General features: G+C 31.2%; 4 protein-coding genes across 7 annotated transcripts; 1 reads left to right on the top strand and 3 right to left on the bottom strand.

Annotated features, from left to right (window-relative positions):
- Positions 1-614: 614 nt before the first annotated feature.
- Positions 615-4,751, bottom strand: Dnalig4 (DNA ligase 4). The gene is made up of 11 exons (XM_076899792.1): positions 4,621-4,751; positions 4,384-4,541; positions 4,027-4,295; positions 3,627-3,941; positions 3,239-3,545; positions 3,046-3,175; positions 2,721-2,978; positions 2,456-2,644; positions 2,072-2,389; positions 1,747-1,989; positions 615-1,672 (listed from the first exon to the last, which is right to left on the bottom strand). Exons 1-11 carry the CDS (start codon positions 4,621-4,623, stop codon positions 1,334-1,336), a joined length of 2,529 nt encoding a protein of 842 aa, XP_076755907.1. The 5' UTR covers positions 4,624-4,751; the 3' UTR covers positions 615-1,333.
- A 146-nt stretch (positions 4,752-4,897) lies between these two features.
- LOC143426353 (general transcription factor 3C polypeptide 3) lies at positions 4,898-8,482 on the bottom strand. Of its 2 annotated transcripts, none has more exons than XM_076899777.1 (5): positions 8,362-8,482; positions 7,554-7,945; positions 7,283-7,486; positions 5,363-7,206; positions 4,898-5,269 (listed from the first exon to the last, which is right to left on the bottom strand). In XM_076899777.1, exons 2-5 carry the CDS (start codon positions 7,892-7,894, stop codon positions 4,989-4,991), a joined length of 2,670 nt encoding a protein of 889 aa, XP_076755892.1. In that variant the 5' UTR covers positions 7,895-7,945; positions 8,362-8,482; the 3' UTR covers positions 4,898-4,988. The 2 variants fall into 2 exon arrangements, with proteins under 2 accessions (XP_076755892.1, XP_076755883.1); XM_076899768.1 differs by having other exon boundaries at positions 7,554-7,964; positions 8,372-8,461.
- A 26-nt stretch (positions 8,483-8,508) lies between these two features.
- Positions 8,509-14,871, top strand: S1p (membrane-bound transcription factor site-1 protease). 3 transcript variants are annotated; one of them, XM_076899734.1, is made up of 15 exons: positions 8,509-8,634; positions 8,731-8,911; positions 9,237-9,757; positions 9,852-9,983; positions 10,070-10,279; positions 10,357-10,541; positions 10,625-10,922; positions 11,008-11,159; positions 11,234-11,514; positions 11,608-11,719; positions 11,786-12,044; positions 12,138-12,409; positions 12,690-12,979; positions 13,058-13,334; positions 13,863-14,871. In XM_076899734.1, exons 3-15 carry the CDS (start codon positions 9,251-9,253, stop codon positions 14,227-14,229), a joined length of 3,342 nt encoding a protein of 1,113 aa, XP_076755849.1. In that variant the 5' UTR covers positions 8,509-8,634; positions 8,731-8,911; positions 9,237-9,250; the 3' UTR covers positions 14,230-14,871. The 3 variants fall into 3 exon arrangements, with proteins under 3 accessions (XP_076755849.1, XP_076755859.1, XP_076755869.1); XM_076899744.1 differs by having other exon boundaries at positions 8,532-8,634; positions 8,794-8,911; XM_076899754.1 differs by lacking the exons at positions 8,509-8,634; positions 13,863-14,871 and adding an exon at positions 13,411-13,737 and having other exon boundaries at positions 8,771-8,911.
- Positions 14,872-14,927: 56 nt separating this feature from the next.
- LOC143426407 (replication termination factor 2) lies at positions 14,928-16,442 on the bottom strand. Its single transcript, XM_076899850.1, has 3 exons — positions 16,080-16,442; positions 15,586-15,969; positions 14,928-15,468 (listed from the first exon to the last, which is right to left on the bottom strand). The coding sequence occupies exons 1-3, from the start codon at positions 16,146-16,148 to the stop codon at positions 15,067-15,069; spliced, it is 855 nt and encodes a 284-aa protein (XP_076755965.1). The 5' UTR covers positions 16,149-16,442; the 3' UTR covers positions 14,928-15,066.
- Between the last annotated feature and the right edge of the window lie 40 nt (positions 16,443-16,482).

Here is a 16,482-nt window from a genome sequence, read left to right as displayed (position 1 = left end):
ATTTGCGGCCTAAATGATTCTTTTAACAAAACCATCGATAAACACGGAATTCAACCGTGAACGCAGTTAAATCGTAAATTTATCGTGCTACGATGAAACGCAAGCAACAACAGTAACGAGTACACGTAATTGACAGGTACCAAGTTAGCACTGAAACTCCGTGAATAAATTGGACGTGGTGCAAAGGAGTGACACGTCCCGTTGGGACGCTTAGAAAATCTGAAACTCGATTAATATGCGTCGTGTCCGTAGGTGAAGAGTCTATAAGTAGATCTTCTACGGACACGAACATCAGTCATATTCATACATTATGTTCTGACCTGGTAGACGAAACCTTTCTTTACGCTAACGAGATATCCGCAATGGTTAACACCATACATACATCACGTGACGTTACGATATACATCTTTGCCAAAAATCTCAACTACGATTTCGTTGATGATGGAACGAATAAGATGATTCTTTATCATACGCAGAAAGTAGGCTTTTTAATGAACGTATTTGTTATTATCCATACATATAATATATATATTTTTTTTATTTTTTATTTGATAAAAATGTATCTTTTTAACATATATTGTAATGTATAGTTTTTCATATTCGTATAAAAGATAAGTAAAGTTTGCTTAGTTCTGACGTCGTATGTCGTTGGTTTTGCATTTTCGAAGTAAATTGTTCTTACAAATTAGCAAGAAAGTTATTACTACTATTAAGAAAAATTACAGAAAAACGATTGTGTTCGCATTTCAATTGATAATTTAAGAAGGAAGGAAAGATTTAAAGAACAGATTTTAGTTGACAGTGTTGATGTCCATGTAGAGTTGTAAAATCTTTTTCCCAAAGTTCACTCATCTTAATCTACTCGAGAATCTCTCTGAATGGCAGGCTTTGTAAAGGAAACGTCGCAGCTGCGTCCCTTTCGCCTCGTATTTTGCACGCATTCCGATGAAATAAAACGAGAACAGCAAGGGTGCCGACTTCAACCGAGAAGAAATATTTCGAAACGGGATGTTAAATGAGCGAACTGTCCAACTGTCACTCCACCTAGTACCCAGTTTCTTTAGCACTTAACGAAAATATGAGCCAAAATGAATCTAAATATTTTCGGTGTTCATGTTACAAATATACGCGTAACACTTATACACCAAGTTGTCTTTGTTATTGACGCGATTCCAAAATTATGTTTACACTCTTATTTGTCTCTTTGATCCTGATGAAAAATATCACTATTAGGATTACAAAATATAATTTATTAACTTATTTTCAAATAAAGCACTTTATATAAACACAAAATGTAAATCATTTGTGATATATACGCATAGACTGTATTATTTTATTGAATCAAGTAATTCGAATAAGGGATGATTGCATTCTGTTTAAAGCATTCTTGAATCCATTCGCTTTTAATGATTGTTAATGATGATTTATTATCAATAATATTTTTAAGTTCTGCATCAACAGAACTTTTATTGATAAAAACGTGCGTCACGGAATCGTCAATAGTTTCTTGAATGGTTCCAGCCATGAAACGAAATTCAAACTTCGATAAATCTGATTGATCTCTGAAATATCCCACGATATCTCGGAATATGGAATACGGTGATATTCCATTCTCGAATAGTTCTTGATCTATTTGTTTCATTTCTACATAGCCAAGTTCAACATCCTTTGCCTAAAAGAATTTTATTTTCATTATTCTTTATGAAAATTTATTGTCATAGTAAATTAAATAACTCGTTGTGATACCATTTCTTCGATTCTTTTGAACGAACATAACAATTTTTCTTCGTTAGTATCTACAGTGTAATGATCATAATAATCGTCGAAGTATCGCGCTAGTCGACATTTAGTAGACTCGCGACAGCATATTAACTCCCATGGTAAAAAATCTTGTAATGCTGACCAATTGTCTTCTTTGGTCACGCGTTTGAACCAATCGACTGATACTACATCATACTTTTTAGTTTGTATATAGTGGCTTTCTTTCATCTAAAGAATTTTACAAGTATATTGTATCATTATTAGATTATACCGAAAAACAGAATACATGATAATTATACAGTACATTTACCTTCTTAGGATCATTAATAATAATACAATAAGTTTTCTCTGAAGGGTTTTGTACAACTTTTGCCCTATGTTGCATAAGAACCTCTTCAATCTGTTCTTTAGGCCACTCGTTATCGCCACTTATCACACAAATTTCTTTATCATCAAAAAGTCGTGTAATACAAACCGGTGGATTGTCGTAAATATTAGATTTTATTGGCTTTTCCTCGGATAACATTGAAGATCGTTTTATTATCTTACGTGTCTTAGCTTTAGGTGTTTCTTCTATATCTTCATAATTTACTTCGCGTTTTGTCAACTTTTGAATTGGTCTTGTATTCTGAATAATAACAAAACACATGTATTTTACAGTACAATATATGTTAAATCTTAATAAACCTTATACCTTAACTAATGATAACAAATCAGTAGTTGTACAAACACCATACCATGGTTTATCAGTTCTAATATGTACAACTCTAGGAAATCGCAAACTATATCCGGTTGGATAATCCTTACTTTGTATCATTTCTGTTGCCAATATAGTTAAAATAATAGAATTCTCGGGACGGATCCATAAATTTGGACGTTCGAGCTAGTGCATTAAAATTTAATTAAAACCATCGATATATACATGTATTTATTTATTTATTTATTTTATGTTTACTGACCTTAGGAGGTATTACATTTATAGGACATTCTCTCTGCCACTTGCCCTCAAACATTTTACAAAGTTCTTTTAGTTTATTCACACCAAGACCATTGCTAACTGATACTACAGATAAAAATTTTGTGGGATTTTCACCAAGAACATTTGCTGGACAAGCTACTCCCATTAAGAAACTGTTTATCATACCCATAAATTTTCCATCGCCGTAATAACCCCCAAGAATAATTAAATCTACATCTTGCACCAATCCCTTGGAATACTAAAAAAATTGTTATTTGAAAAATGGAAAAATGAACGTTCCAAACGAGTATTTTACAGAATATTACCTCAGCTTTTATTTTGTAGCATCCAGTACCATTCCGTACATTTAGTCTGTATTTACTATCACATTTTTTTACAACAATTCCCTCTTCTTCATTCTTTATGCTTTCATTAAACATCTTACATAATTCTTCTCTTCAAATAAAAATCATCTTTTTTTATATAAAATAATTAAAACTACTGATAAAAATGAATTACCTTTTAGAAATTTTAGTAGATTTACATAATAAAAGACAGCCCTCTTCTTCCTCAAATGCATCTTTTAAAATTTCTAGTCTTCTCTCGTAAGGTTTATCGCTAAGTAAATCATCATTATACATGATAATATCAAATGCAACAAAACATATTTGATGACAGCTATTTTCAGACAAGTTTTTAACATCATAATTCATTCCTTTTGAGCCTAACACCTTTTCCTCTTTATGCCAACCCATTAATTCACCATCTAATATTAGAGATTTAACTTGTGGTTTTAATAATCGAGCAAATACACTGCTCATAAAACCTGAAATACAAAATTTTTGAAACATAAAAAGTATGCTAATTTATAATATACTATAATTATGTGTACAACGTGTATAGACACCTGAAGAACTAGTTTCTCCATAACCAGGTTTGTTTGTAATATCGAATCCTTGTCTTGTAAAATATTTATATTTTCCATCTTTCATATGCATCTGAGATCGTTCACCATCGTATTTGCATTGTACAAAATACTGTTCTCCATTGCCAAACAGTTTCTCTACGTCCTCTATCTGACATCTTTCCAGTAACATAGGTTTAAAATGTGAAAAAATTGAAATATCGCGATGGTATTTTGACTGAGGATCGCGTAATGTATCACAAATATCGCGCAAGTTCGATGACACCTCGTACAATGAGTTTGCTTCTGGATGAAAGCCTAAAGGAACATATTATCGTGAAGTTATTACTATTCTTACGTATTTTTTTAAATCTTCAAATAATGTATTTGGAACAAGATAAACTTTTTAATATTTTCTTCTTTTCAATGCCAAGCTTTAAATCTTTCAAAATAATTCGTGTTATCCATTTGAATTCCAGTACGTTTATTTTTCCCATTAAAATCTTAAATGTTTCTTCTTTCTCTTGTTTACTTTTTGATGATATATCATCAAGAAAGAGATTAATTTTCTCTATTGTATAATCAGAACTTTCGCGTGGTAAACGGTCTTGTAAAATAGATGCAGCTTTTGCAGCAAAATCACATCCTGCGTATTTTTTTGTAGATGGAACCCTGAAACAATCATTTTTCTTTTGAACATTTATAATAACAACATAATAGTTAATATTAAAAATGTATAGATATTCATTGTTAACATTACTTGTATTGTGTAAGTTCATTTGCAATTTTACTGTTTTTTCCCAAACAAAATATACTGATATAAAGATCAGCAAGTGATTTCTGCTTTAAATTGTGAGCTCCGCGTTCACGTTCAAGTTGCGGCAAAAGCAGTCTTAATATAGGAAAAAGTGAAACATCCTAACAATAGAAATTCATTGAAGAATTATGATTTAATGATTATGACCATCAATAAACTTTATTAACAAATTAGTAATACCATATTTGGTCATACCGGTTTCATTTTGCTGCGACATCGTTGGAAAAACGTGTCTAAAATATCAGCTTTTCTAGCACCAGGCGCCTTTGAGATTTTCTCTAATTCGTTACAGAATTCCTTAAACTTAATTTCGGAACCCAATGTCCCACTTATTTGGTCTCTCTGTCTAAAGAATAAGGATAATTAATCATTAATTATTTGAAAAATAAAATTGGTATTAGATTTAAGGTGAAATAGATAATATTTATAGAATAACACCTAAATTTTAATAAAACATTATATTTCATGTTATATATACAATTTTCATACTGTTTCTGTACACATAAATATATCAAACTTAAATTATACTATAAATTAGCGCACTTAAATTAAATTGTAATATAGTTTTCGAGATACATTCTTGCTAATAAATAATTTTCAGACTGTAAATAAATAAGATGCAAATTAAAGGCAGCTTCCTTCTTCAAATCTAAAAGATATGAATTCTTTCTAATTAAATCTCCAGGATCTTTTTCCAGTACTAATTTATAAAAATGTACAGCTGCTGGTAATAAACCGATTTGATGGAATGCTCGACCCATATTGTAATACGCTTCTTGTTCGCCGTCTTCCCCACGTAGTTGAGAATATTTCTTCAAAAAGGCAATAGCTAAAACAAAATACATATTGAATAAAGTAAAAACATATTGAATAAACGAAATTTTCTGCTTAGTAAAAACTCCAAATTATGAATTGCAGTTACCTTGAATTATAAGTTGATTTTTTTTAACAGAGAGTTTCTGGCATGCCATTTGCATTAAAGTAACACTAATAAGTAGCGCTAATAAAGCGCTGGGTACCACTTTGAAAAGTGAAATGTAGTCGTTAAGAGCGTACTTATATGTTCCCGAAATAAGACAGTTGTTTACGTGCATGATATTTAAATAAGAAAACACATCTTCTCTTCCAAGAAGACGCATTATAAATCTATTATGCCTAGAATCTTCTGCTCTTTGTACAATAATGTTCAATAAATTCCAAGAGTTTGGTTTCTGACAGACGCGTATTAATTGCCGTACAATATTATATCCGTGATACGAATCGTTATTGTAAATACAGGAAAGTAAACACAAAAACATGATATGAGAGTTCCGTTTCTCAAATCTTTTTGATGTTAAAGCACTGAAACAAATCCTTTGCAGCAAACCATACTTTTTTAACGTGCAAGCTAATCTACACATTTGTAGAAGTAACAGAAATTCTTTCTTCTCGCTCAATTCCGTATTATTCAGAAACGACGGTGCATTTTCTTCTTCAAGTTTTTCTCCGCAGGACAGTCGATAAAGTTTTAATGATTCCAAACGTTGTCGTACTACATACGCTCTTGTTAATGCATTCAATTCAACTTTGCTTCTTATGTGTGCACAATGTCTAGAGAATAGTAACATACCAGATTGAAAATATTCATTGTACCGTTTCACTTTAAAAAGAAGTAATGTTCTTTGGTAGATAACTTGTGGATCTAAAGTATCTGACTCTGGATCCTGATGAAGAATTTCTATAGCCTTGTTATATTGACCCTTCAATTGATATAACTTAGCTAGTGCTGTTCTTGCACCCAAATGTTGAGGTGATAGTTTTGCAACAATTTCATAAGATTTTATTGCTTTGTCTAAGTCTTTACAACCAACCCAACATTCTGCGTGTCGTAACCATACAGCGGCCAAACTATAATTATCACTATTAACTAAAGGATCTAATAACATCAAGGCACGTTTAAATTCCTTTTTCCCCATTAATGCTTCTGCTAAGTCCAAAAACAGATCCCCAGAAATTTCTGGATTTTCGTGTAAATAAAACTTCGGCAAAAGATTTTCGATAAATCTCATTTGATTTAATTCAATGAGAGTAATGAGAAACTTTGCCTTCAAGTCAACAACAACATCGTCTGGAATTCCACAAGATTCTATTTCACGCATATCGCAGTTTTCCGATTCTTCTTTTTTTTCATTTGCAAACTTTTTCGCTATCGCATCAAGATTTTGCTTATCATTATCAGTTTTATATTTCACCCAAAGTTCAGTGTATGTAGTTAAAATGTCTAAACATCTTTTAAACTTTTTTAAAGATATTAATATTTCAGTCATAATATTAACTTCTTCTAAAGTAATAAAACTAGGACATTTTGTAAAAATATTCTCCATTGCTTCTAATGCTTGTTCATTATTGTTCTCTTCCATATATCGTTTAGCTAACATTTTAGCATACTTAATTATATGTTCACCATCATCCGATTCCAGCTGATGAACTAATTTTAAAAAGCCTTTTAAATATGCTCTTTTATCTCCATTCTGATCTAGTAATTCTGCTCTGGTTTCATACAGACTTACATCTTTTGGATTTGCCTGAATTGCTTTGTTGTAACATGTTATGGCTTGTTTTATATTTCCACCTTCCAATGACATATTTGCCAATCTCACCCACTGATCAGCATCCTTTGGGCTGAGATGTGCTGCTATCAGAGCAAATTGTAACGATTTCTCTGGTTGATCTGTTTCGTATATCATTGCCAATGTATGAAAAGGTTCTGGAGCACTTGGTACTTGTCTATAGAAAAAATGGATGATTTATATGTACATATATATACGTGTGTGTTTGTTGTTATTTTAATGTATACACCTGCCTAATTATTTCCATACATATCTGAGCAGCTAGTTCTGTATCACCTCTGGCAAATCTTAAATTTGCTTCACCCATAAGACCTTGCAGAGCAAGGGGAAGGGTTCTCTTTTTTCGTTTATAACGTGCATATCCTCCACTCGAAGATTTTGACATCTTAGAATGAGTTGCTTTATTTGCTTCTGCTTCCTCATTTTCAAAATCATTTCTACAAATAAGATAGCTTATTTAATAATTGTTTTATAAGGGTACAAGTGTTCAGAACAGGCTACTACCTAGAAGAATCAGTCTCTGCAGTTTCCAAATCTATATCTTGATCCATCCGTGAAGAATACTCAGAGAATGTTAACTCCCCATTTAGAAATTGTTTTGTTAACTGATCTTCTTCTTCCGGAGTCAATAATATATCCTGATTTTCTGCTTCCAAAGTAACATCCATAGTACAATTAGATTGTTCAGAATAAACGTTTGTTATAACATTTTCTGGTATATCTTTGATTTCTAAAGCTTTTGCTTCAACAAATTCTGCGATATCAACATTCATGTTATCTAAAGCATTCTCATCTAATTCTTCTATGATCACTGGAGCTATTGTACTTCCTTCGTTAACTGTCATATTTCCTTTCCTGGTTGGCGATGGAAAATTAATTTCCACAAGTTCTTCTTCGTTCATATTATTCAGTGCACTAAAGGTCATTATGAAAATATCCCCTTTTTAGTTGGCTCACAAAATACTAATAAATTTGTATTTTTTATGTATATGTGTGTGTATTTGTTTGTTTAAATGCAGATAAAAGTCAAAATAAAATAAACTGTTACACACCTGACATTATACAAAAGTATAAATACATATTTTCAAAGTATATAAAAAATGGTTTTAAAGTATTTCTATGTATGAAATTTAAATGAATTTTAAATACATTAATATTGACATTTAACTGTCACGTGTAATGAGAATATCAAATGGCATATAAGACATTTCTAACTAGAATTATTAATAATTTATAACATTCACATATTTTATGTTAATTTCCATTAAGAATTAAATATTGTAAATAATGAATGAAAACAGATATGTTATAGGTTAAATTACCTTTTGTCGATATCCATCTCGAATAATTAATATTAAATTTCTTAATCAGATGTAACTTTATAGATCTGATGATTTATACAAAAATTACAATTAATGTATTTTTAATTTCATGCTGTTTACAAGATAACTCACTCTTTTGATACTGACATCAATAGTCTATAATGTGAAGTCCTGTAAACAGTACGATAATAAACTGCATTATGATTTGTTTGTCCATTATTCATTGGTGCAATTTCGATGCAACAAAGTTATAATTCAGAGAAGTAAGGGACGTAAAAGTATTAAATAACAATGCATGCCTCGAATATTTCGATCTTTCATTTGAAGTGGATTTTTATTTTAAGAACGTTTTTGTTAAGGTTATGACACATCAAAACAAGATTTTAATAATAAGAAAACGTCTTTATATACATCGTTTTTAGATTATTCAAACGTTAACTAAACAAGAAGATATTACATTGCTTCGTTATTGTTTGTAACATTAAGAAAAAGCATGGTTAAGAAAAATACGATTTAACAAATTATGTCTTTCTACTACATGTAAGTTTTATATAAAATACAGTATATTTGTGCATGAATTCTAATAAGAATCTAAACTTTAACACAAGCTGAATTAAATATGAGCTATATTGGTCATAAATAACACTTTCAAATATCAATCAAAGTATAAGAATGTGTACGGTCAAAGTTAAAAATATGGCTTACGTATCATGCTTTGATATACACATTCACAATTAATTTTTTTTCTTCATTAATTATTCTCGTTTTTATCATTATTAATTTATCTTACATTATCGTAAGCGTAGTATTCTATACTATAATCTCATTTGTGTTCTTCTTTAATCATTTTTTCTATACTTTTCAGTTGATGTTAATAGTATGAAGCCACACACATGTTGGCTATATGTCTCTTTATTATTACTACTTAGTATTGTAATCGAATCATCTCGTAATCAAATTAATTGTTCATTGGAAAGCAATGATTCTACGAACAACAAATTACCATACCACAGCAACAGTCTTAATCAAGTAAAAGTCCATTTTGCCAGCAGGATTGTTGAAAATGAATATATCGTTGCGTTTAAAGGATATTATAAGCCACACACGCGTGAAAATTACATAAAAGCTGCATTGAATACGTCTGGTATTCATAAATGGAAAATTTTATTTCGTAACAATTTGGCCAGCAGTTACCCTAGTGACTTTGATGTTGTTCTTTTGGAAGAAACGGATAAGCGTAATGGTCTGAATGCTTTAACTGATCATCCTCTTATTAGGAGGGTAACACCTCAGAGACTAGTACAAAGAAGTTTAAAATTTGTTAATGCATCAGAAGATGTTGATTTTCCAGAATATAAAAATTTCAAAAGAAAAATTAACAACTATGTGAGTTTGTAACAGTAAGCTTTTTAATGCACATATTCAAGAATATATTGTATGTTTAAGAGAATTTAATTATCATAAAATGCATAAATTTTAGAACAACCAATTCTGGCAATCAACCAATCGCCATACATCACGTAGATTACTAAGAGCTATACCAAGGCAAATTACAAGTATACTTCAAGCTGATGCTTTGTGGGGTATGGGTGTTACTGGAAATGGCGTTAAGGTGAGCTCTCCAGTTTATTCACATGTTTTACCGAATGAAAACATTTAAGACATAAATAATGTATATTACATAATAATTATTGTTAGGTAGCAATATTTGACACAGGACTAGCAGCTAGTCATCCACATTTTAAAAAAATTAAAGAACGTTCAAATTGGACAAATGAAAAGACGTTAGAAGATGGTTTAGGTCACGGAACATTTGTAGCTGGAGTCATTGCATCATCTTGTATAGATTGCCTTGGTTTTGCACCAGATGCTGAACTTCATATTTTTCGAGTTTTTACTAACACTCAAGTATGTTTATATTATTACATCCATACTTATTTCTTCTTAACTCCAAAACACATAAGAAATCATTCTATTATCTATAGGTATCATATACATCATGGTTTTTGGATGCATTCAATTATGCTATTCTTACAAAAGTTACAGTATTGAATCTTAGTATTGGAGGACCAGATTTTATGGATCATCCATTTGTTGATAAAGTATGGGAACTAACAGCAAATGGTGTAATTATGGTTTCTGCAATTGGCAATGATGGTCCTTTATATGGGTAAAAAATAAAGTGCTTCCTTTGTATTAACTTTTTTTAATTTCATAACGCATGTCAATGAATTTAGTTTTATTTAATTACAGTACCTTAAACAATCCTGCAGATCAGATGGATGTTATTGGTGTAGGTGGAATTAACTGGGAAGATCAAATTGCAAGATTTTCATCGCGTGGTATGACAACATGGGAATTACCTTATGGATATGGAAGAGTTAAACCTGATTTAGTTACATATGGATCAGGAGTACGAGGTTCAGCGTTACAAACTGGTTGTAGAACCTTGTCTGGAACATCTGTTGCAAGTCCTGTTGTTGCTGGAGCAGTAGCACTTTTAGCTAGTGGATTTGTACAGACAGATGGATCTCAACCTATTAAACAAAGAGTAATTATATTTCAAAACGTTACATTTTAAAAAACAAAAATCCTTCAACATGATAACTATTTTCTATTCAATCTTTCTATTAAAGGTAACTCCGGCAAGCATGAAACAAGCATTACTTGGTTCTGCACGTCGTTTACCTGGAGTTGGAATGTTTGAACAAGGTGCTGGAAAATTAGACTTATTACGAGCATTCCACTTTCTTCGTTCATATACGCCTACCGCTACACTTAGCCCAAGGTAATTTTTTATACTATATTTTTTTAAATGCATTACAAATCAACAACTATATATAAATTATGTTTCATTACCAGTTATATAGATCTAACTGAATGTCAGTATATGTGGCCATACTGTACGCAAGCTGTGTACCATTCTGGTATGCCTACAATTGTAAATATAACTATAATAAATGGCTTGGGAGTATCTGGACATGTAGCAGATCTTGTATGGCATCCATATGCCGGCAATGGTAACGGTGAACGAATTGATATATCCGTAACTTATAGTGATGTTCTTTGGCCATGGTCTGGATGGCTAGCAGTTGCTATAACCGTGCCACCGTCTGCTCGTGACTGGCAAGGCATAGCACAAGGTTTATATTATTTTATTTGTTTTTATTTACATTTCTAATATCATTAATATATTTTAATGAAATATAACTTATTACCCTGCTCAATGTACATAGGTCATATATCTGTAACAATTGAATCACCACCAAGTGATGGAGAAGAGAAAGCAAGGCAGTCTAAGATAGAACTACCTTTGAAAGCAAAAGTTATTCCTACACCTCCGCGACAGTAAGTATACAAAAATATTAAGGAACTGTTCAGTGTTATTAAAACTAAGTAATATCTGCTCTATAGTAAGCGTGTTCTATGGGATCAGTATCATAATTTACGATATCCTCCTGGATATTTCCCACGAGACGACCTACGTGCAAAAAACGATCCACTCGATTGGAATGGTGATCATATCCATACTAATTTTAAAGACATGTATCAGCACTTACGTAATGCTGGTTACTATTTAGAGGTACTTGGTGCTCAATTTACATGTTTTAATGCCAAAAACTATGGTACTTTACTTATTGTTGATAGTGAAGAAGAATTTTTTCCTGAAGAGGTAATAGTACACATATTTGTAATTCAATAGCGCTAGTTTTGAAAACATTCAATCAAATAATCCTGAACTTATAAAATGAACTGTGTTTCCCAGGTAGCCAAATTGAGGAAAGATGTAGAAGAAGGTCTTTCTGTAGTTGTATTTGCAGATTGGTATAATGTCACTGTTATGAGAAAAGTAAAATTTTACGACGAAAATACTCGTCAATGGTGGATACCAGATACAGGAGGTGCGAATGTTCCAGCTTTAAATGACTTACTGTATCCTAATTGGGGAATTGCATTTGGAGACCAAGTACGCAATGGTCAATTTACTCTTGGTCAACATCCACCTGTAACTTTTGCTTCTGGTACCACAATTACTCGGTACGATAATATAAAAATCCAATTGTATTTATATCAGCTTTTACTAAACTAAGATATTATATTAAGTAAATACACAAACTGATCTGAAATCATTCAACTCTTATCTGAAACAATTTTTGATATTATTGAAGATATCTGAGATAATAAAAATTGTCAAAGTTATTGAACCACTCTGCATGTTACTACATGTCATATATAATGTATTTTATATTTTAATGTATGTTTTAAGTTACTTATATATGTATTTAAATATATTTTCATATTTTTACTCGTAATTTAGGTTTCCAAAGGATGGTGTTACCCTTTATGCTGAATTACATGATCAAGGTCAAGAACTCCTTCTTGAGTCAGAATCAAAATCTACCATGGCAGTACCAATACTTGGACTTTACCAAACGACTAGTCGTATAGGTTTTAAAGAAAAGTATCATGATAATCACAGTAATAATGTGACACCAGAAAGAGAAAATGTGGAAAATAATAATGTGAAAGATCAAACAAATATTGTACCAGGCAGAATTGTAGTATATGGAGATTCAAATTGCATTGATGACAGTCATTTACAGAAACGTACACTTCTATTACAAAACCGTTAACTTAATAATCATATTGTTTTTCATTATTTGATGTAATGGAAATTTATTTCAGCTTGTTTTTGGATGCTTGATGCTATACTGGAATACACAACAACAGGACATATCGCGACAGTATTTACAGGTGAAAGCCAAACTAAGGCTAAACTTCTTGAGAGATCTAGTATCTTGGATAGTAATGAATTACCACAACGTATGGATGGTAGCCATTTGAAACGTCATAGTAAAGTGTTACTGCCTGAAAGTACCAACTCTGGTCATATTAGACCATTTCCATCTTGCCCTACAATTACTCCTGCTATTCCAAAACCTGTAAATGAATCTGTCCCTATGTAAGTTATCATAAATTTTATTAAACTCCATTGAATAAATAAAATTATCATACCATTCTTGAGTTTATGGGTTTAGGCCAGGGATGAACAACATACGACATACGGTGCATTAGCGTATGACACGTAAGGAAGTTTAATGCGCAAATACATGCCTTATATTGCAAAGCCAGTAATTCTTGCAGCCAGCCTTGTGTGTTGAAAGGTTTAAATGGATAAAAGGCATCGAAACTTCATACTAAATAATAGAAAACCATTAAAATCAAATCAATGGTCTCATTTATAAATTTATAGTTTATTATCTCTCTACTTTTGGCCAGTTACAAAAAAAAGTTGCTCCTTCCTGGAAATTAACTCAGCCAAGCCAATATCAGTTTTGAGAAATCAGTGCCTGCATTTGTTTGTTGTATACTTGACTGACCGCACAACAGAAACGCAATGCTGACTGGTTTTTCAAAACGAAGATGGCACTAAATAGCTCAATAAAATCCCTGAACTCGAGAATAACCTGTTAATTGAATTTCATTCCAGAAATCTCTACAAGCCTCAAAAATTGTTGTCTGTCGGTAACACGTTAGTCGCAATGAACCCAGTTGTACAAGACTCAAGCCCATTATGGCTTAGGAGACGTGTTGGAGGTGCAAATATTCCTACATTGCACCACACAGAGCAAATTAATATTGATGAATTGAAAGAGAATGATGAAAATGATAGCATAATATTTACAAGTAAGTGGAGTTACATGACAGGAATAGTAATTGTTGGTGGTATATTTCTCTACTTATTAAATCGATGGAATTGCTTAATAACAAAAAGGCATTCTCGGAGAAAACGAACGGTGGGTAGATTACGTAGAGTTATTCAAACAATTTCTCTGCGCAGAGTGCCTCAAATGTGATTGTGTATTTAACAAATCATCAATTAATACATCAGGATAATGTTTAATTATCGGTGGTATAAGAACGCTTAAAAAATATAACAAATATAACGGTTATGTGCCTTTAAATATATAGTACTCAACATAAATTTTGAAAACTCTTGTATAAATTATTTTGATAAATTTTATGTGTTAATTTCATATAACGCAAATTTCTGTTGATTGATTATCACAAAATACAGGATTATTGTGTTACTTTTCTCTCTCTGTATTCATTTTAAGAGGCATAAAAATTAACATGTAAATTCCTTGCAAATGAAAATACATATATATCATAATATATTAGGGAAGAGAAGAGAGAGAAAAAGAGAGAGCAAAGTACATACATAGAACAAAGTAAACATAAGTTCATATGATAGAAGAAAGAAATATCATTTTAGATGCAATATTGATAATATTTTATATGTTTGTATTTTTCCAAACATTTTAATCTTTTAATTTACAGAACATTCATGTACTTTAACCAAACAGGTATATCTATGAAAAATATATTATTTCCATTAATATTAACTTGTGATATGTAATAATTATTAGACTTTTATATGACATCAAACATTTTTGTTACAGAATAAACATGAAGTAAGATAATATTATAAGCCTAAAAATGTGACTAATTTTTAAGATAGGTTATAAAAACAAAAATTCCATACAAATAAAACTGTTTTTATAAATAAAACTATTATTTATTCAGATAGAATTAATTCAATGTTTACAGTGCGTTTTACATTTATGTCTGTATGTCCAATGCATTCTACAAATGTAACATTCACATTAAAATATTTACGTTAAAATTATAATTCAATTGTAAAATGGATTATATGTAATCCAATGTGCTCTATCTTGTGCTGCTGCAGACTTATGAGTAGTGAAAATACTCTTGAAGACTTCTGATGCTTTGGGATCTTTAGCAACACTATAATTATCTTTAACTTTTTTATATGCTGGATCTTCAGCTTCAGTTCTGTTGCTATTAATTTTCGTAGCAGAACCTGTGTCCTCCTTTTTTATCTTTTTCTTAGGTACTTCATCTTGCTTTGTGTCTTGTATTTGATTATCTTCATTATGTTTCTGCTTTTTAGATTTTCTTTGTGCAGCTTTTCGTAGTACAGCATTCTCTTCCATTAACTTCAGATCATCACCTTCTGCATTTATAACAACGACATCTGTTTCAACAAAGGGTTGTTGACATTGGTGACATACCTGGAAAACGATAGAATGAATAAATAATTACATGCTTATTTCAAAAATATTAAAAGGATCAAAAGGAAACTTTTTATCTTATATTTTTATGTTCATAGTTGAAACGTGATTACATACTTTACTTTTAACTTCTTTAATTGCTTTTTCACTCATTACACAGCCACAGGACCATAGAAAGCAGAATTTATATTTGCCATTCATCTCCAGTCCAATAAGTGGACAAATATATGGACTTCTTCTTTCATCGGTATAACAGTCACCCTTCTTAGCCTTATTACCGTCAAATGCTGGATTTGCAGTCAAATTCAGATTCTTTACATCTTTCAAGGTTTTAATGTGTTGTGCTGACTCTGGAAGTGTACTTCGGTCAAGAAGACCTTCCAATACTGATTCTTTACTATAGAGTCTGCCTAAAGCACAGCCAACAACTGGTGGCTGTAATGGTAATTGTTTTATCGTGCAATGTCTCCATTTAAATGCTAGCTCCGCTTCTTTATCTTTCTGCAAATAATTATAGTGACATATATAATTTGATTAATAACTTAATTTTTAGATACGTGACACATAAAAAGGATCAATGTTTACGTGTAATATATAAATGACAAAAATACCTGTTCCGGCTTCTTCTTAACTCTTACGAGTTCATCTCTACGAGGAATAGTTCCACCATCGCAACCCATGATAAATCGTAGAATTAAATCGAAGAACAATTATAAGTTATTTCCTCTTAAGAAGATCTACGTCAAACACTATTGTGGATCATAGAAATAACTAAGCTAATGTTCAAGTGACAGTGTACAAATGCATACATATGTAGCCTATTACAGCGCTACCAACTTTTCTCATGCAACGAATGCGTTTTTGCAATAAATATAAATAATATCGTTGCCGTTGGAATAACATAAATTTTAGATAATTTATTTTTATATCGCATAAAAATGATAAGTGAAAAAGTGTTTAGGAAAGAATATCTGACATTATTTTAACACGTAATTAAAAGTTTTTAAACAGTAC

The sequence above is a fragment of the Xylocopa sonorina genome, chromosome 1, assembly GCF_050948175.1.
Source record: "Xylocopa sonorina isolate GNS202 chromosome 1, iyXylSono1_principal, whole genome shotgun sequence".
NCBI classification, from domain to species: domain Eukaryota; kingdom Metazoa; phylum Arthropoda; class Insecta; order Hymenoptera; family Apidae; genus Xylocopa; species Xylocopa sonorina.
The sequence above is the reverse complement of the archived record's forward strand: the minus strand, read 5'-3'. Positions and strand labels throughout refer to the sequence as shown.